We start from the raw sequence: 21,730 nt of genomic DNA, 5'->3' as shown, positions 1-21,730 counted from the left end.
CACAAGCAGATGATCCATGGCAAAATCAATCATAACTCCCACACTTGTGCAGTGATGACACTGCCATATGTTCATCAAAACAAAGGCCCTCATAGGCCCCCTTGGCCGCTACCCTCCTCACTGATAGGCTAATAACCGAGACAGGATGACAGGCATATATAACTCACCCGGAGGTTTGTCAAGATCAACATGACCCAGTAATGCAATATCATCACTGAAACAGCACAAGGGTCGCACCACCTCAGTCATCTCTATCAGAGAATCTAAGGCTGTTTCACCCGTAATCAGTGAGAACGCACTATGCAAGTCTCCAGAACCAATTCTAGGGATATTAGTGCTGAGCAATTCCCTCTAGACTCCTAACTGTTTAAATGCAACAATCTCTGATGCATCTTTAATTTTTTCCTACCCTTTACGCGAGCTATTCAGTTAACCCGACAAGCGCATATTTAGTCTGTACATACACATACACACACATATATATATATATATATATATATATTTATTTATTTTTTAACACATTTGTCATTTTGCTCTAAATAACTGTAATGTGAATTTTAAATAAACTTCAGCTGCAGGTGTAAAATGCTTAGAGAATATCATGTGAATTGTGAGAGAGATTCAGACCCACACAGTGAACTTTCCTGTCCCTCCCACAGTCAGGCTTATTTCACATAGAACAAATACAAAGTGCAATATGATTTGTAAAAATTACACAGAAATATGCAAAGTATGATCATTATTTGTTGAAGTTGCACAGAAAGTTCAAAGCATAACTAGAATTTGTAAAATCACAATACTAAATACACTGCTGTATACAGAATCTAAATGCATTAGAATACAAAACAGAAAGTGCAAGGTTTAAATGTTATAAAACTTAAAGGTCAAAATCTCAAATATGAAAAAGAAATAAAATACAAAGCAATTACTGTAACAAAAATATTGTCATGCAGTGCTATATTGCACAGGGCTTCATGTCCAGGAAAGCAGGGATCGCCCCTTAGAGAAGTATAGCACAATTTGCCTTTCTGTAGTCTTGTGGGGGATCTCTTAGTGCTGGAAGATCATTTAATTCTAGATCTTCTCATCTTAGCAAAAAGCTTTAGATCACTGAGCCCTAAAAGTGAATGGGTCTGATGATCAAGAACTCACCAGCATGTAAAGAAATCACATAAAATATTTATTTGACCATTAATTTGTAATGTCAATCTTTTTATTATTATTATCTGGTATTTGTAGTGCGCCAACAGGTTCCGCAGCGCTATGAACATGGGTGGTATATTTAAAAGAAAAAAAAAAAAAAGATTACAGGGATCAAATGGGGAGAGAGGGTCACTGTTGTAGTCGACTCTTATGAAGGTGAACTACAAACAGCTGGGCTCATAGGTTTACATGCTATGGGGTTTTAGGGGATAGAAGTGGAGATTGGAAGGTTAGTGTAGGTTGTAAGCGTCCCTGAATAGTAGAGTCTTCACAGAGCACTTGAAGCTTTTAAAACTAGGGGAGATTCTTGTGGAGCGAGGCAGAGAGTTCCATAAGCTGGGAGCCAGTCTTGAGAAATCTTGTAGACGGGAATGTGAGGAGGTAACAAGAGAGGAGAAGAGTAGGAGATCATGAGTGGATCGAAGGAGACGGGAGGGAGAGTACGGGAGACAAGGTCTGAGATGTAGGGGGAGCAATGCAATTGAGGGCTTTGTGTGTCAGAGTGAGAATTTTGTGTTTAATCCTGGAGGCAAGAGGAAGCTAGTGAAGGGATTGACAGAGAGGTGCGGCAGATGAAGAGCGACGTGCAAGGAAGATGAGCCTAAATTTGTTTTCTAAAATAATTTGAAGGACCTTGCAGTACTGACAAGACTTCTTATATAGTCTCACTAGAGTGGAGAGATTTAGATCATACAGCCCAGTTAGAGGCAGACTTCCTTGTTTATAGCTGATAGTCAGTCTACTTCAGTGTGTTTTTGTTGTAACTGGGAAGGGTATGAGGAGGTTTTGAGACATTTAGTAGGTTTGAGCAGCGGAGATACAATTATATTGAAGGATCTGTACAGCAGATGGAATCTCAGATAAGTTTGAAGTTTTAAAAAATCTGACTGTGAGGTAGTGTAGCAAGATCCATCACTCCAGTATACACATTTCCACTGTTCTAGAGTCCAGTGGCTGCATGCTTTAAACCAGTGATTTTTAACCTTTTTTTTGCCGTGGCACACTTTTTTTACATTATAAAATCCTGTGGCACACCACCATCCCAAAATTTAAAAAAAATCACACATTGTAGCCTAATACAGGATATATATATACACATACACACACACAAACATACTGTATGTATTGTGCTGTTATGCCATGCCTCCTACAAACTACCCCTGCACTGGGAGTAAAAAACAAGCAAAGTTTAAAAAATATGTCACACTGTTGTCAGTCTGCCGCGGCACACCTGAGGATCTCTCACGGCACACTAAGTGTGCCACGGCACACTGGTTGAAAAACACTGCTTTAAACCACTCCAGTCCATGCTTGGCATTATGCATGTTAGTGTGAGACATGGGCAAGCAGCTTACAACTGCTTGCCTATGGAAACCCCTTTCATAAAGCTCAGATGCACAATTCTTGTACTGATGTTGCTTCCAGAGGCATTTTGGAACTCTGTAGTGCGTGATGCAACAGATTATAGTCAATTGTTATGCACTATGTGCTTCTGCCCTTGGAGTCCCTGCTCTGTGAGTTTGTGTGATCTACTGCATCATTTAAAATAATAACAAAAAAATCAGCAGTGCTCAGATTAATGCGCTCAAAGTATGTTTCATTGCAGCATGGGCATAAAATACATGAAAATCACTTGCAAGTGAGAATAAGGGGCTTGACACATTTCGGCTTATGCCTCACCATGGCTGGACTGTTGCTCCTAGATGTTTTCACTTAACAATAATAGCACTTACTGTTGGCCAGGGCAGATCTAGTAGGATAGAAATTTCACAAACTGACTTGTGGCAAAGGTGGCACCTTATGACAATGCCACGTTTAAAGTGATGGTAAACTTTCCTATTTACAGTTGTGCTCATAAGTTTACATACCCTGGCAGAATTTATGATTTCTTGGCCATTTTTCAGGGAATATGAATGATAACACAAATTTTTCTTTCACTCATGGTTAGTGTTTGGCTGAAGCCATTTTATTATCAATCAACTGTGTTTACTCTTTTTAAATCATAATGACAACAGAAACTACCCAAATGACCTTGATCAAGTTTACATACCCTGGTGATTTTGGCCTGATAACATGCACACAAGTTGACACAAGGTAACCATCCTCACCTGTGATCTTTTTGCTTGTAATTAGTGTGTGTGTATAAAAGGTCAATGAGTTTCTGGACTCCTGACAGACCCTTGCATCTCTCTTCCAGTGCTGCACTGACGTTTCTGGACTCTGAGTCATAGGGAAAATCTGCTCCACATAGCCTGAAAAGCTGCAAATGCAGCTTCCTAAATTCACCCCAGTGTATTTAAAGGGACAGTAAAGTCCCCCAAAAAAACAGAATTTATGCTTACCTGATAAATTACTTTCTCCAACGGTGTGTCCGGTCCACGGTGCCATCCATTACTTGTGGGATATTCTCCTCCCCCACAGGGAAAGGCAAGGAGAGCACACAGCAAGAGCTTTCCATATAGTCCCTCCCAGGCTCCGCCCCCCCAGTCATTCGACCGACGGTTAGGAGAAAAAAAGGAGAAACTATAGGGTGCCGTGGTGACTGTAGTGTATAGAGAAAGAAATTCTTCAAACCTGATTAAAAAACCAGGGCGGGCCGTGGACCGGACACACCGTTGGAGAAAGTAATTTATCAGGTAAGCATAAATTCTGTTTTCTCCAACATTGGTGTGTCCGGTCCACGGTGTCATCCATTACTTGTGGGAACCAATACCAAAGCTTTAGGACACGGATGAAGGGAGGGAGCAAATCAGGTTACCTAAACAGAAGGCACCACGGCTTGCAAAACCTTTCTCCCAAAAATAGCCTCCGAAGAAGCAAAAGTATCAAATTTGTAGAATTTGGACAAAGTGTGTAGAGAAGACCAGGTCGCTGCCTTACATATCTGATCAACAGAAGCCTCGTTCTTGAAGGCCCATGTGGAAGCCACAGCCCTAGTAGAGTGAGCTGTGATTCGTTCAGGAGGCTGCCGTCCGGCAGTCTCGTAAGCCAATCGTATGATGCTTTTCAGCCAAAAGGAAAGAGAGGTAGCAGTAGCTTTTTTTGACCTCTCCTCTTGCCAGAATAAACGACAAACAGAGAAGACATTTGTCTGAAATCCTTTGTTGCTTCTAAATAGAACTTTAAAGCACAGACTACATCTAAATTGTGTAACAAGCGTTCCTTCTTTGAAACTGGATTCGGACACAAAGAAGGCACAACTATTTCCTGGTTAATATTCTTGTTGGAAACAACCTTTGGAAGGAAACCAGGTTTAGTACGCAAAACAACCTTATCTGAATGGAACACCAGATAGGGCGGATTACACTACAGAGCAGATAATTCAGAAACTCTTCTAGCAGAAGAAATAGCAACCAAAAACAGAACTTTCCAAGATAACAACTTGATATCTATGGAATGTAAGAGTTCAAACAGAACCCCTTGAAGAACTGAAAGAACCAAATTTAGACTCCAGGGAGGAGTCAAGGGTCTGTAAACAGGCTTGATCCTGACCAAAGCCTGAACAAAAGCTTGAACATCTGGCACAGCTGCCAGTCGTTTGTGTAACAAGACAGATAAGGCAGAAATCTGTCCTTTTAGAGAACTCGCTGATAATCCCTTATCCAAACCTTCTTGGAGAAAGGAAAGGATCCTAGGAATTTTAATCTTACAGATATATCTTTTCCATATTTTATGGTAATCTTTCTAGTCACAGGTTTTCTGGCTTCTACCAGAGTATCTATCACAGAATCCGAAAACCCACGCTTAGACAAAATCAAGCGTTCAATTTCCAAGCAGTCAGCTGGAGAGAAACTAGATTTGGATGTTCGAATGGACCTTGTACTAGAAGATCCTGTCTCAAAGGTAGCTTCCATGGTGGAGCCGATGACATATTCACCAGGTCTGCATACCAAGTCCTGCGTGGCCACGCAGGAGCTATCAAAATCACCAAGGCCTTCTCCTGTTTGATCCTGGCTACCAGCCTGGGAATGAGAGGGAACGGTGGAAACGCATAAGCTAGGTTGAAAGTCCAAGGCGCCACTAATGCATCCACTAGAGTCACATTGGGATCCCTGGATCTGGACCCGTAGCAAGGAACCTTGAAGTTCTGAAGAGACGCCATCAGATCCATGTCTGGAATGCCCCATAATTGGGTCAACTGGGCAAACACCTCCGGGTGGAGTTCCCACTCCCCCGGATGAAAAGTCTGACGACTCAGATAATCCGCCTCCCAGTTTTCCACTCCTGGGATGTGGATCGCAGACAGGTGGCAGGAGTGATCCTCCGCCCATTTGATGATCTTGGTCACCTCTCTCATCGCCAGGGAACTCCTTGTTCCCCCCTGATGGTTGAAGTAAGCAACAGTCGTCATGTTGTCTGATTGGAATCTTATGAATCTGGCCTTTGCTAGTTGAGGCCAAGCCCGGAGAGCATTGAATATCGCTCTCAGTTCCAGAATGTTTATCGAAAGAAGAGACTCTTCCCGAGACGAGCTTTCAGGGAATCCCAGACCGCGCCACAGCCTAATAGACTGGCGTCGGTCGTGACAATGACCCACTCTGGTCTGCGGAATCCTGGGTCAGCCACCAACGGAGTGAGTCTCTGGTCTTCTGATCTACTTGAATCACTGGAGACAAGTCTGTATAGTCCCCATTCCACTGTTTGAGCATGCACAGTTGTAATGGTCTTAAATGAATTTGCGCAAAAGGAACTATGTCCCTTGCTGCAACCATCAACCCTACTACTTCCATGCACTGAGCTATGGAAGGCAGTAGAACAGAGTGAAGAACCTGACAAGCGTTTAGAAGCTTTGACTCTCTGACATCTGTCAGGAAAATCTTCATTTCTAAAGAATCTATTATTGTTCCCAAGAAAGGGACTCTTGTTGACGGAGACGGGGAACTTTTTTCTATGTTCACCTACCACCCGTGAGATCTGAGAAAGGCTAGAACAATGTCTGTGTGAGCCTTTGTCTTTGAAAGAGACGACGCTTGAATTAGGATGTCGTCCAAGTAAGGTGCCACTGCAATGCCCCTGGGTCTTAGAACCGCTAGAAGGGACCCGAGCACCTTTGTGAAAATCCTTGGAGCAGTGGCTAGTCCGAATGGGAGAGCCACAATAGGTAATGTTTGTCCAGAAAGGCGAACCTTAGGAACTGATGATGATCTTTGTGGATAGGAATATGCAGATACGCATCCTTTAGATCCACGGTAGGCATAAATTGACCCTCCTGGATTGTAGGTAAAATCGTTCGAATAGTTTCCATTTTGAACGATGGCACTCTGAGAAATTTGTTTAGAATTTTTAAATCCAGAATTGGTCTGAAAGTTCCCTCTTTTTTTGGGAACTACAAACAGATTTGAGAAAAACCCCTGACCTTGTTCCACAGTTGGAACTGGGTGTATCACTCCCATCTTTAACAGGTCTTCTACACAATGTAAGAATGCCTGTCTCTTTACTTGGTTTGAAGATAAGTGAGACATGTGGAACCTTCCCCTTGGGGGTAGTTCCTTGAATACTAGAAGATAACCCTGAGAGACTATTTCTAGTGCCCAGGGATCCTGAACATCTCTTGCCCAAGCCTGAGCAAAGAGAGAGTCTGCCCCCTACTAGATCCGGTTCCGGATCGGGGGCTACCTTTTCATGCTGTCTTGGTAGCAGCAGCAGGCTTCTTGGCCTGTTTACCCTTGTTCCAGCCTTGCATTGATTTCCAAGCTAGTTTAGTCTGGGAAGCGTTACCCTCTTGTCTAGAGGCTGCCGAGTTGGAAGCCGGTCCTTTCCTGAAATTGCGAAAGGAACGAAAATTGGACTTATTCTTAGCCTTGAAAGGTTTATCTTGTGAGAGGGCATGGCCCTTTTCCTGCTACTTGTTCAGAGCGGCAAGGAGAATGACTGGGGGGGCGGAGCCTGGGAGGGACTATATGGACAGCTCTTGCTGTGTGCTCTCCTTGCCTTTCCCTGTGGGGGAGGAGAATATCCCACAAGTAATGGATGACACCGTGGAGCGGACACACCAATGTTGGAGAAATGTATGTTTCAAATAGGGCATGCAATTTTAAACAACTTTTCAATTTACTTTTATCACCAATTTTGCTTTGTTCTCTTGGTATTCTTAGTTGAAAGCTAAACCTAGGAAGGCTCATATAATAATTTCTAAGGCCTTGAAGGACGCCTCTAATCATATACTTTTTTTATTTGCTTTTCACAACAGGGGAGAGCTAGTTCATGTAAACCATATAGATAACATTTTGATCACGCCCGTGGATTGTGGCAAATACTGCACTAATTGGCTAAAATGAAAGTCAATAGATAATTAAAAAATGTTGTGATCAGGGGGCTGTCAGAAGATGCTTAGATACAAGTTAATCACAGAGGTAAAAAGTATATTAATATAACAGTGCTGGTTATGCAAAACTGGGGAATGGGTAATATAAAGGGATTATCTATCTTTTAAAACAACAAACATTCTGGTGTTTACTGTCCCTTTAATGTTTGCAAGTAACTTCAGAAAAGTAAAAAAAAATATTTCTGTGTATATCTAAAAAAAAAAAAAGTAATACTTCAAAGAACTTTTTTTTTGTTATTTTAGATGTATATTCAGAACATTCTAGCCTTTGAAGTATTTGTGGAAGTAATAACCATTTTATTGGTGTGTTAATTGCTAGAGCCCCCATATCAAGTAATATCATTACACTTCATAGCCCTCTTTAGTACCTATGGAGGGAGATGTTAGATCTGTGTGAAGTATCATATGGAAAAAAAAGGTTAAACTTAAAAGTAGTTAAACACTGTACTAGATTTGAAGTTTAACCTTCTTTTCTTTCCATATAATAAAGTACAACTTTCATGCATACAACCCAACAATTCAGCAATGAGCTAATACAGTACAAAATAGCTTTATAGAAACACAGCTCCATATAATGCTCATGGTAACCTTTGCTTTGAATACATAACTGTCTCTAGCACCCATAAAGATATATATATATATATATATATATATATATATATATATATATATATATATATATATAATAGGTCTTCAGTGGATTTTACTAATATTGATTGAAGAAATGTCCTGTTTTTAAATAACATTTAGTTGCTGCAACTAGATACATAATACACATAATACTGTGCAATTCATTTTCTGATACACATTAGGGTGGTTTTAAATACAATCATCAAAGCTTTCTAGTATTGCCTTTTACATAGCCAAGCCCTTTCATCTTAGCACAACCCCAGCATTAGTCAGCACCTTTACACCTCTGCCCAACTGCTGAGTCAGTTGCCTTGTTCCTAGAGTGTGTGGATCACGCAGAGGTTGTAGGTTTTCATCCAGTTTTGTTTTGAATGAGTATATCCAGTTTTGTTTTGAATGAGTACATTTAGTTTTGTTTTGAATGAGTATATCCAGTTTTGTTTTGAATGAGTACATTTAGTTTTGTTTTGAATGAGTATATCCAGTTTTGTTTTGGATTAATATATCCAGTTTTTCTTTTGAATGAGTTCATACAGTTTTATTTTGAATGAGTACATGCAGTTTTTTTATTTTGAATGAGCACATCCAGTGTTTTGTTTTGGATGAGTATATCCAGCTTTGTTTTGGATGAGTATATCCAGCTTTGTTTTGAATAAGTATATCCAGCTTTGTATTTAATGAGTATATCCAGCTTTGTTTTGAATGAGTATATCCAGTTTTGTTTTGGATGAGTATCTAGAGCTTTGGGTTGGATGGCAAACAACATTGAAGCAGACCCAAAATTCCATTGTTCAGGATAATGCACTGCTTAATAAATTGAAATAAACACAGAAAATTGTCAATGAAGACTGGGACACAAACTCATTAGGCTCACCTGAGTATTCTTGGTAAAATTGTAACCACATTTTATGAAAGGGACACTAAAGAATTTATATATATATATATATATATATATATATATATATATATATATATATATATATATATATATATATATATATATATATATTCTTTGCATATATCAGCAATGTAGTTCTGCATTGCCAATGGTCAGTATACAAAATAAATATTTCCAAATCATTTAACCTTGTAATTTAACACAATTTACAGGGTTTTGCAAATCAAAAGTATTTCTTAGATACACCCCTTGTAGAGGCTGGTTTAATATGTGTCCTTGTTCTCCTTTGCTACGGCCTGTTAGGGACAGATGTAAATGAGCCTGTGCTCTGAACTAAACAATCACCATGTAAAATGTTGCAGGGTTAGTTAGTGCTTGACAAATGTGTTTAAAAATTAGGAGCCAGTAAGAATATTTAGGAGCCAGGCATATTTTTAGGAGCCAGACCGTTGGATTTGTATATAGATATATGGAGAATAACCCAAAAAGTTAGGAGCCAGGGGTAATATTCTAGGAGCCAGTGGCTACCAGGCTCCTGGGTTTGTCGAGCCCTGGCTTACTTAAAAGGACATTAACCACCCTTTAATTACACAAGTTTTCTTCAGTTTTGCAATAAAGTAATATACCAGCCAAGTATGAAAAATATCTTAATACATTTTGTTTGCTACTGTTGTTTTACTATGGCCTAACTCTCTATTTGTAAGGGCAAAACCTGACTTGTTACTGGAGTAAACACAGGTATTGTTTGTTATCAAAACTTTAATTGTTTTGCAGTATGTTATCACTTATGCAATAAGTTCCCTCTAATGCAACAGTGTTTGCAACAATGCATAACATTGCTACAATGTTATAAAGTATTCTAGGTGAAACATATAATAATGCCAGTGGTATGTGAAAGAGTCAATACTTACTAGTCTCGCTGGTGACACAAAGTTTAATCATCACATAAACAAACCTAGCCATGGCAGTGAATACTTATTCAGTTCATGTTTGTGTAAAACTGATAACCAGGTATCTTTTGCTCTTCTGATAAGGGCAACATACATTTTTCATAATACAAAACGGTGTAATACATTTTAAATGTTCTCTTTTAGATGAAGCTAAGAAAATAATGTAATATCTCTTTAATTGTTAAATATATTAGTTTTAATTTTCTCTCCTTTTTTTTTTTTTTTTTCTTTTGTACTTCGCAGTGGGTTGTCTTTGGAGGTGAGATCTGTGGAGCAAGTGTCATTGCACTGTGCGGAGGGTTCTGTGGAATGGTTGTACCCATCTGGTGCTCTACGCCTTAGCTTGATACCACGCCAGCCTTTGTCTTTGCCTAGTCCTGGGCCTAATCATATGACAGCCTGCATCAAACCATACACTTCCTTCCGGGGAGCACAGCTGTATCTAGAACAAGAAGGGAAACTGGAGTTACTGTTGTCAGAATCCAGTCCAGAGATGCATCCCAGGGTCCACTGCTTCAGCTGGTTGCCTAGCCAAAAGACAGCACTCTTCCTACAAGCCACCCCTCACCAGGACATTAGCAGACGAATTGCTGCTTTCCGCTATGAGCTGAGGAGGGACTGGGATGGCCGTCTCTCGCTTCCTTTGAACAAACTGAGTATGGAAGGTAAATCCATAACCTCAAACCCCCATTTCCTTATACTGTTTTTAAAATAGAAAATAAACAAACAGATACTGACAAATTAGAATGATCTATTTCATGGGAGCTCAAAAACTCAGGGTTAACTTACATGTGTAGTGTAATCGTTAGTGCAGTTAGCATCATCTTTTGCTTGGCCTCTCACAAAGAATACACACAACCTTGTTTAAATAAAACATCTTAAACTAAACACAGCAGAATAGCATCAGGAATACACATGTAATAAATAGACAAGGCAAAAGTACATTGTTTGAATTCCAGTAGTAGTAGTAGAATTTTTTTTTTTTCTGACAAATTTCTGTTTGTTTTTTCTTTCCCACTGCATCAAGTGACAGCCATCAGCCAATCAAAAATGCATATATGTATATTCTATAAATCTTGCACAAGCTGAGTAGGATCTGACGCCTCGGAAAGAGTACATATAAAAAGATTGGGCATATTTAGAAAATGGATGTGAATTAGAATGCCCTATACTTTCATTGCTATTAGCATTGTCATTGGGCTTGTTTTACAAGTGGTGTTAAGTTTTGCGCTCAAGTTCCATCCAAAATGCCACTGTAAAATTTACCTGGAGTACGCCGTTATTATTAATAGTATGGGACAGAACTACATGAAGAACACCATAAATTAGTGCACCCTCGACATATCACTTGAGAAATATCCAACATGTTATATATAGTCTTATGTGAGGAATTTACAAAACCCTGCACTGGCATGCAGATGTTAGTACACCCTAGACATGTAACGTGCGCTAAAAAATAGAAGCATTATTGGTGGTACTCGAGAGATATTAAACCCAAAGTGGCAGCACTTTCCTGCTATGCTGTGCTCCAGATGCCTACCTAGGTATCTCTTCACCACAAAATATCATGGGAAGTAAGCAAATTTGCTATTAGAAGTACATTGGAAACTTTTTAAAAATGGTATCCTCTGTCTGAATCACGAAATGCATTTTGGAGTTTCATATCCCTTTAAATGAACAATAGCACTAATATTTTGTTTTGCTCTACTTGTCCTCACTGTTTTAATTACTTGTAATCTAGCACTTAGTGTGTTCATTTACAAAATCCATATACCATTTTATCTTGGTTAATAATATAAAAATATAGAGCATGTGTACATTGTATTTCAATCAAACACCCATATAAAACACTAAATAGAAATCTAGCATGCTATATATTAATGAAATGATGCATTGTGGGGGAGTGGCAGTACAGTTTTGCTCTGCATCTGTTTTGGTTTCACTCTAACCATCCCCCAATGTCTTACTTTTCATCTCTAAACAACAGGGCAGTGTCCTGCTGGGCCTAAGGATATAGCCATTAACCCCATTAATTAGTGAGATAAGGGGCCTATGTGGGGTTACTATGGAAACCTATGGAAGTCTTTGATTTATTATACAATCACCACATCTTTGCCAAAGGCACTACAAATCCTTGTGACTAATAAGTACGAATGCCTCCAATATCTCACAACTTTTTTCTGTGAAGTTCACTGAAACATATTTGTGGAAAATATATTTATTTTACTGTTGAAAAAGAATATAGAATATTTCTTAGAGGGTTTATCACATACTTTGAGTAACCTATTGCTGTATTTCAGGTCAATATGTGCAGCATATGATTCTGTGGTTTAAAAAGTGGCTTTTTTAACTTATGGACAATAAATGATAATTAAAAAATAGTCAAAATAACAACATGAATTAAAAGCAAAATTATAGTCATTTGGACACCATTTGTGCAGTTTGGTTCATATACAGTACATTATGGACAAAATTGCAGTCAATTATAATTATCAACTGAATCAGTGAAGTAACCTTTTAAAAAACACTTTGCAATGAATAAAAATTTGCCATGCAAAACAAAAAAATGTAGCTCAGAAATTGTTATCTGAATCTGACTATTTGATGACTTCTTAAATTAAACTTTTTCACATAGCCATTAATATCAGTTCATGGCATCTGCAAATGATCAATTTCTTATCGTTTTGAGTAATTTTATAATATACAATTTCAGCATCCAAACACTTCATTACAATCATAAATTAGAATTCTGATTATCATATTTTAGTTGAGTACAAGTTCATATTCTAAAAGTGCTGAGCTGTACATTTAACGTTTTATTTAACTTCTTACTTTTTTTGTTAACTTTTATATGTATACTAGTCTGTGATTGGCTGATATCTGTCACATAATTCAGGGGGACGGAATAAGGGAGAAAAAATAAATTTAACAGAAAAAAATCTACTGCTTATATGAAATTCAGAGTAGGTGTTATTTCATTGTCTTTTTATTATGCACTTGTTAATTATGCAATTCAACTGTATTTAGTGGTCCTTTAATAAATAAATGTAAATTGTTTATAGAAAGTGAATTCTTATTAGAATATCAGCATAAATTGAAAACTTACATTAGTGCATGTCATCTGTAAAAACGTAAAGGGATAGGAAAGTCAAGATTTAAACTTGTAGGATTCAGATAGAGCAAGCAATTTTAAGACACTTTTAGATTCACTTCTATTTTCAAATGTGCTATGTTCTCTTGGTATCCTTTGTTAAAAAGGAATACCCACATATCCTACACTAGAGGGAGCTAGCTGCTGGCACACATTTGTCTTTCGCGATTCGCTAACTACATGTGTTCACCTAGCTGTAAGTAGTGTAATTCTGTTCCTAAAGCAAATAATAAGATAAGGAAGCAATTTTGACAATAGAAGTAAATTGGAAATTTACTTCCATGATCTAATTTGCTTAATTCTCTTGGTGTCTTTTGTTAAAAAAAGGATACCTAGGTAGGCGTAGGGGCTGGGCGCTAGCTGCTGATTGGTGGACACACATATGTTTCTTTTCATTGGCTTACCAATGTATTCAGCTAACTCCCAGTAGTGCATTTCTGCTCCTTCAATAAAGGATACCAAAAGAATGAAGCAAAATTGATAATATAAGTAAATTGGAAAGTCGTTTTAAAATGTATGTTCTATCATAAAATAACAATTGGGGGTTTTGTGTTTTATAACAAATGGTTTTGTTAAGTAAATTCTTGTCTTGTTTTAGGTGCCTGCCGTCCATGTAATGACACAGAAATTCTCATGGCTGTTTGCACTAGTGACTTTGGTGAGCACATAACTTACATAGAAATGTATAAATGGGAAAAAAAACTGATGAGAGATGGTAATATATTTATTTGTCCAAATGGAATATAGGGCTAGATCAGGGCTCGACAAACCCAGGAGCCTGGTAGCCACTGGCTCCTAGAATTTTACCCCTGGCTCCTAACTTTTTGGGTTATTCTCCATATGTCTATATACAAATCCAACGGTCTGGCTCCTAAAAATATGCCTGGCTCCTAAATATTCTTACTGGCTCCTAATTTTTAAACACATTTGTCAAGCACTGGGCTAGATTATGAGTGGAGCGAAAAATTGCGCTTTCATGAGCACAATATTTGCGCTCCACTCAGTAATACCGGCACATGCAAATGTGCACTGGTATTACAAGTAAAGTGCAATGAAAATACGACTTTGCGTTAGCATTGCATGGAAGCTTTGCGCTTCCTTAGGCTCCAATGGGAGCCTCGTTCTGATGCCGATAGACACGGCACAGAACCTAGCACAGCGAAGGGGGTAAGTTGGGCAGCATATTTTAAAATATATATGTAGATGAATATATACATATATATGTATTTGTTTATATCTGTATATACACATATTAACACATAAATATAAATGTATATAAGCCTATACATATATAGTTACAGTTTAAACACAGTCCCCATAAACCGCTATGTAAATGCACTTTTCACTGCCTTCACCCCATATCCCTCACTTTAACTCCTTATAACTGCTTTGTGTAGTTATTTTAAAAATAAAGATGCTGATAATCTAACCCTTAATCTTTTTTTTAGTTAGCTTGATAAAGGTTCCATCGTAAGTCACCTTTTCTATTTTTGTGTCTATTAACTTTAATTTTGGTTGGAAATTTAAAATTACGCTGGGTTATGGAAACGTTTTTAGTGGCAACATGACATTTTGTCATCTAAATTAAAGGGACATTAAACATCTGGTCCAAAATGTTTTTATCCTTGGTTACATGTAGTTTTAGTATCTTTTTGTTTTTCATTTTAGTAATTTTGTACAATTATGTTATCTGCAAATATTTATTTATTGGACTAGAAGTTAATCTTTCCTGCTTTAATGCCCATTTAAAGAGAAACAAAATGATGAACTTGGAACAGTATATATATATGAATGTGTGTATATATGTGTGTATGTATGTGTATATATATATATATATATATATATGTGTGTGTGTGTGTATATATATATATATATATATATATATATATACACACACACACACCCCTTATGTTGAGAGTAAAAAGTCAAATTTTAGGAGTCTGACTCCCTGGCTACCTTCACTGACCTAATTATTTATATTGTAACCGAATACAGTTTATTCACTACTAACTTTTTGTTTACTTCACAGTTGTCCGTGGAAATATCCGTAGGGTTGTGAATGATGCAGAGTTGCAGCAGTCTGTTATTGGAATCGCAGCTACTCGTGTCCACCGTCAAAAGTTTACTTTGTTTCAGCCTCAAGGACACTCTGTTAAGTCACTAGGTGACATTCGGACACCACTTAGCTGCAAAGTTAAACCAGGCCCTGGCAGCTTTCTCTTTATGGGTTGGGTCCATTTTGGTGATGCCTGGTTAGGCTGTGCTCCTCGCTATAAAGACTTTAAACGAGTATATGAGGCAGCAACTAAGTCTCACGAGAACCCATGTGAAGTGAGGCTTGATTGATGATCAAAGATACTCTGTTTCAATGGTATATTACCATTACTGTATTGATAAAGAGGTATTCATATCAAATCACAGCTTCCCAGCCTAATTGGTTGTGATGTGATCATGTCTCGGCGGATTGTTTTCGAGGAATATATTTTATTGCCTCATATTTGACCAATTAGCCACTGAAATTGCAAAACTGCGAGCCTTTTAGCACTAAATTTGTCAGACTCCTTGATTTGGATGTTAGACACATCAACTGATCTCAAGAGGAGACAACACTTGAAAGAAGAAACAAAAATGAATACAACGGTTAGCTGTCATTTAGAAACTATTCTATATTTAAAATCAAATTCTTATAAGAAAAAATGTTGATGCTATAATGAATGGGCTTCTGAATCCTTATTGGACTTGAGGATTTGTTATTTGACCATGAAAATGTGTTATACATTATAAGCTATGAATTTTATTGACAATGTATGAACAATTGAACAGTACATTAAAAAAAATGAAAACATTTTTAATTTGCACTAAGACGTATTAGTGAACTGAGCCAGTTTCTTTACTCCTTTTGCTTTCTGGGAGTATTTTATTAGTTTATATACCATGCAGCCCCCTCTACGATGGTGGAACTGCATGTACCTGCAATGAGAACAATATATTCAATTCAGAAATTGAAGAAAACCAGAGGTACTAAACATGAAGAACTACAACTTCTTTGAATCCTGCGCATCAATTCACTTTCCTGACAACAATGCATTTCCACAAGTTTTTACAAAATAACTGTTACTAACGTGGGAATACGACAACGATGGAGCATTACTGAGTTAAATAATGAACTGTAATTGGAAACTGCAGCAAAGGGATTTTTATAATATTAATTTCTGTCAAAATGTTTGTAGCCATTTCTTAGATCTATTGTCATTTCCATTTACAAGCTGATATTACTGGGGTGATGCAAATAATTGTCTATTTAAAGGTAGATTACTTTTAACCATATGTTACCTTTAATCTCTAACCGTTTTTCTGTCCTCCCATCTCTTTCATCATTTTGCTTAATTAACAGAGTTATCAATAACTGTATGTATTGGTGAGAGATCATTTCCATTGAAAATTCACAGCTCCTGACATAAGCCCCAGCTTTAAAGGGACATTGTAGTGTAACATGTGTGTCTCCTTTTAATGAGTTCCCAATAATTCATTTTACCTGCTGGAGGGGTTTATTTTTTTTTTTATTTTTTTACAAATAGCTCCTTTATCTTTATTTTGTTTTTTTAAATAGGTGAGTTTGTCTGTTAAAATCACTAGTTATACTGAAAATATGAATACTTTTGTATTTTCTAAAGAAAAGCTATGTAATCACAAATCAACTACAGCCTACTGGGTGGTGGGAGTGACAATTGCTACCTCAGCCTTTGTGTCAAACAGATACGGAGGCATAGAGTATATAGAGAAATAGATAAGGATGTCTGCTCTTTCTGCAAGCACAGACCATTTAAAGGTATTGTGTTTTCAATGAACTAAAACAGCTATTTAATACAAAAATACAACTAAAGGAGCAATGTCTAATACATGTTATACGCTACAGCAGGTATAACAAGTCTTTGGAAACACATAAAGGGGAAAACTATTTTGATGACCTTTAGTAAAATAAGAGTCTGGGTTGTGTGACTGCTGCTGCTGAATGGCTTATCTGCAGTATTTACTCAGGATGAGCAGCTGTGTGGCTCATGAGTGGTATTTTAACAATGTGTTTAACCCCTCTGTGTAGATTAAACAAATAGCGTTGCAGGGTTGAGTCCTAAAATGACACGCTCTTATGAATTATAATTATGTCTCTTTAATTCATAATAGCATGTCCCAATATTTTAAGTTATTTGGCAATCCAATGTAATTGTCATTATGTTCAGTTCCATTAGACAATTTAACATAACATCCTGTTGTTAAAGGGACAATGTACTCTAAAGTTTTTTTTCCCCTTAATTTGTTTTCAGTGACTCATTATACCAGCTACAGAGATTAAAATATATGGGAAATTGATCTTTTATGTATATTTTTGTATATGACATAACTATTTCTGCTAATTAAAACCACAACCCAATGAAATGAGCTGAGCTTGTTGGAAAAACAGACATAATTAGTTTATTTTTCTAATCATTTGTACAGTCACACCCCTCACTGGAATAAAATGATTTAATCTAAACCTTCTAGTTTTTCTATAAAAGGTGGGGCTATAACTGGCAACATTGGCTATTTCAAATGACAAAATAAAGGTAAATTATATGTTTGTAAACCATTTAATACATTCTACCACATAAAATAGATCATTAGAAACACATTAAAGGAGAGAGAAAAAAGAATACATTAGACTGCCCGTTAAGAAACACTAAGAAACCAAATAGTTTCAGTGAAACAATAAATGGAAATTGGTGATCTGATTACTGCAAAGTTTAAAATGCTTTGTTTTTACAACATTTCTGTAAAGTTTTCTGTACTTGTGCCCTCTGGAATGCAAAAAAAAAAAAGGTTAAAAAAAAAAAAGAAAACATTTTGAATGCTGGTGTTGTAAAGGATAAGTGTTATTTTTTTCTCCTGTTGGTAATACAATGAGGTTTTACAGTACTAAAGCAATATCTGTAGGAGCAATCCCTAATATGCACTGAGAGTAAACAAACTCATTTGTAAGCTCACAGAGACCTGTAAAATGGGTGCAATTGTAGCCTTCAGATCTGAGCTTCATGGAGACTGTTCATTTAATTGTATTTTTTATATATATTTTAATGTGCACTAAACATTTGTTATACCAAAATCAAGTTGATGTTTTTTAAGCTGTTCACCATCATTTTGAGTTTTTTTCTCAGTTTTGATCTTATAGCAAAATAGGCATAAATTAGGTAAAGCCTTAATGTTGCACTGTGATTTGACTGCCAAAAATTGTTTTAAATATTATCTATAAATCAGTCTCTACCCAAGTATTTAGTTCTTCTTGAAAATTAAAGGGACACAGATGAGTTAGAATAATAATTTAATTAACTAATTAACTGTAACATGATATTTTTGTGGAGAACATTTATATGGTCAGAGATAAAACTGACATAAAAATGGATCATTAAATACATTAGAATTGTATAATCAACAAATGTATAATAAAAATGCAAAGTAATAATACTTAGTTTGAATTTCAAGTGACTAGTAGATTTACTTCCATTTCCCCTGCTCCCTGAATCAGCCAATCAAAAACACATATACAGTACATATATACTGTGATCTATTGCACATGCTCAGTAGAAGCCTCAGAAAGGATATTTATAACAGATAAGGTACAATTATAATAATACTTCCCTCTGCCTTAATAAATCTATGTCCACCTTCTTGAAGAGCTTGGTAAAATGTTATAAAACTTCTTTTTGTATGAACTTTTACCAAGCTCTATGTATTTTGTTAATATGCCATTTTAAAGTAAAAAAAACCCAGCAATGCTACAGTTTAATAATTTACAACAGTGTTGCTCAACCGCGGTCCTCCAGTTCCACCAATAGACCAGGTTTATAGCTATATAGCTATAAACCTGAACTAGAGCAGTGGTGAAATAATCAGCTGATCAGTAACCATGGTTACTAACCTGCTCTAACCCATCAGCTGATTATTATGCTCTAGTTCAGGTATAATGAAAACCTGGCCTGTTAGGGGTAAATTCATTTTAAATAGTCGGTACAGGTCTATTTTGATAACTGACCCCATAAAGGTGTCAGTATGCTGTTTACAATATGAGTGTAACATGTAAAACACAAATACTATAAAATGATGATGAAAACTCTTATAAAGACTGTAAAGGGCATTTCACTTTGCTTAGTTAGCTGCTTATTTAAGGCTTAATCTACAGTAGGAGGTATTGCCTGACTGGCATATTATGAGCATTTGCAAAACATTGGACCTTACATTAAAATAAAATGTAAGTAGATTTATTAAGAATTAAGAGGAGACACTAGATATTCTGCCAATATTATTCTTTTTGAGAGCAGATTAAAGGACCAGTCAATACAATAGGTTTGCATAATCAATAAATGCATGATAAGAAGACAATGCAATAGCACTTAGTCTGAACTTCAAATGAGTAGTAGATTTTTTTTAAAAATAAATTGCAAAGTTATGTCTGTTTCCACTCCCCCTGTACCATGTGACAGCCATCAGCCAATCACAAATGCATATACGTATATGCTGTGAATTCTTGCACATGCTCAGTAGGAGTTGGTGACTCAAAAAGTGTAAATATTAAAAGACTGTGGACATTTTGTTTAATAGAAGTAAATTGGAAAGTTGTTTAAAATGACATGCTCTATCTGAATCATGAAGTTTAATTTTGACTTGAGTGTCCCTTTAAATAAAACAAGAAGTAGCTTTTATGAAATCAACTGAATAAATTGTCAAAAATGTCTTACTAAAGAATTCTGATATGTTCGTAAATTTATACTAATTAATTAAAGGGACTGATACTTAAAAAAACTTGCCAATATGGAGAGAAATCAGGCAAAATCTTTTTTTTTTTTTTTTGGACCATTATATTGTAATGTGAGTGTCTCTCTTTAACGTTTAGAAACCCTGCATAGCTAGAGAAGCTTTCAAGTTAATATTTGCCGTTTTAAAATTGTTTGAGGGACCTCATAGTACATTGCTAAATAATTCTCAAAAAAGACCCCAAAGATTTTGTGTCATTTCTTACCATGCCGGCACATTTTTGATCGTCATTAAGCTATGTAGCAAATCTGATTAAAACACATGTATCTTGCATATCATATTAGGTTTTGCAAATCTGATGTTTATTTCTATTTAAAATGTACAATTGTTTATTTTTATATTAAATGTGTTTTAAGAGCATACTTTATTTTACCTCTGTGTTAGCTGAAACTGAACATTAATTTTACAACACATTATTGATTAGAATTAATTTGATTGCTATGCTAAATTATTACAATTATATTGGGAAATAAAGGAAACATTCCTAAGGTTCTATAACTCAGAAAAAAAAAACTTATTGAAACCAAAGCAGACCAAATACAACTAAACAATGAGCTTACTTGTAAAGTAGCAACCCATTTTTAAGGATATTTGTTATAAATAGGCTGACCATATTGCCGCTTTAAAAAGGGACACATGAAAAATACATATGTCAGTGCTGTTTAAAGAAATGTTTTGTATAAGAACCCTCACATATGTATTTTTCATATGTGTTCCTTCTTAAAGCGGCAATATGGTCAGCCTAGTTATAAAGCAAGTTTTTGAAAGTGAATCAAGATCCTCGTATTTTTCTTTCACAAAGATAAACTGTAACTTTTTATATTGTTGCAATTCTATAGCTGGATCACTGCCAGACTGTCCAGTCATTTTTACCAATTTGTTGCTGAACGACTTCTCAGTACTGTAACAAATAGGTGAAAGGGCTGGTGTTCGTCTTTTTATCCTGCAATGTGTGAATTTTCTGTAAATATGCCTTTGGCGCATTCAATTTGTATATTATGTATGTTACAGTATTCATGTTGTATGTGATTTTTTATATATATAAACAAAAATGCCAGCAAACAAATACTGTGTTTTTTCCTTTAATGTGAATGCACACACATTTCTTATATGCGATCTTCCTTTTAATCAGCCAGCATAATTGTTTCAACAAACCAAGGGTCAAATAGAGCCTGAGGTTTAAATAAATAAAAACAAATCAACTGTCACAGAGACAAATCTGAAGATGTTGGAAAAATAATTTATTTCACTCCACAAACAAATAGTTGCCAAAATTTCAAAAATACAATTCCCGGAACACTGTGCAGCAGAGCAAGCAAACAGGTTATTAGAGTATTGACGAGCTACTGATCAACTGCTCCGCCCACTCAGTTCTGTGATCAAAACACACCTATTTCATAGTAATTATACAGATTACAGCACCAAGCTCTTACGTCACTTACCCCATAATATTGACAAAACCAGTCTATGGAACACATTCTGGGCTTATGGTTATTGTTACAGCACAGCATCAAAATTAGACAGGGCTCAGCTGCGTGCTTAAAGGGACATGAAACTCAATTTTTTTTCTTTCGTTATTTATAATGAGCATGCTATTTTAAACAACTTCTAGATAGGCTCAGTAGCTGTTGATTGGTTGCTGCCCATAGATGCCTCGTGTGATTGGCTTACCCATGTGCATTGATATTTCTTCAACAAAGGATATCTAAATAATGAAGCAAATTAGATAA

The 21,730-nt window shown here is 36.4% G+C and overlaps 1 protein-coding gene across 1 annotated transcript in view; it reads left to right on the top strand.

Annotated features, from left to right (window-relative positions):
- METRN (meteorin, glial cell differentiation regulator) overlaps positions 1-21,066 on the top strand; it is a 30,590-nt gene extending 9,524 nt beyond the window's left edge. Inside the window, exons 2-4 of the mRNA XM_053694307.1 lie at positions 10,250-10,671; positions 13,756-13,815; positions 15,187-21,066. Of these exons, the coding sequence (XP_053550282.1) occupies positions 10,250-10,671; positions 13,756-13,815; positions 15,187-15,503 (799 nt within the window). The 3' untranslated portion in view covers positions 15,504-21,066. The remainder of the gene's footprint in view (positions 1-10,249; positions 10,672-13,755; positions 13,816-15,186) is intronic.
- The last annotated feature ends 664 nt before the right edge of the window (positions 21,067-21,730 follow it).

The sequence above is a fragment of the Bombina bombina genome, chromosome 11 (assembly GCF_027579735.1).
Source record: "Bombina bombina isolate aBomBom1 chromosome 11, aBomBom1.pri, whole genome shotgun sequence".
In the NCBI taxonomy this organism is placed as follows: domain Eukaryota; kingdom Metazoa; phylum Chordata; class Amphibia; order Anura; family Bombinatoridae; genus Bombina; species Bombina bombina.
Note: the sequence above shows the minus strand (reverse complement) of the source record. Positions and strands in the feature narration are given on the sequence as shown.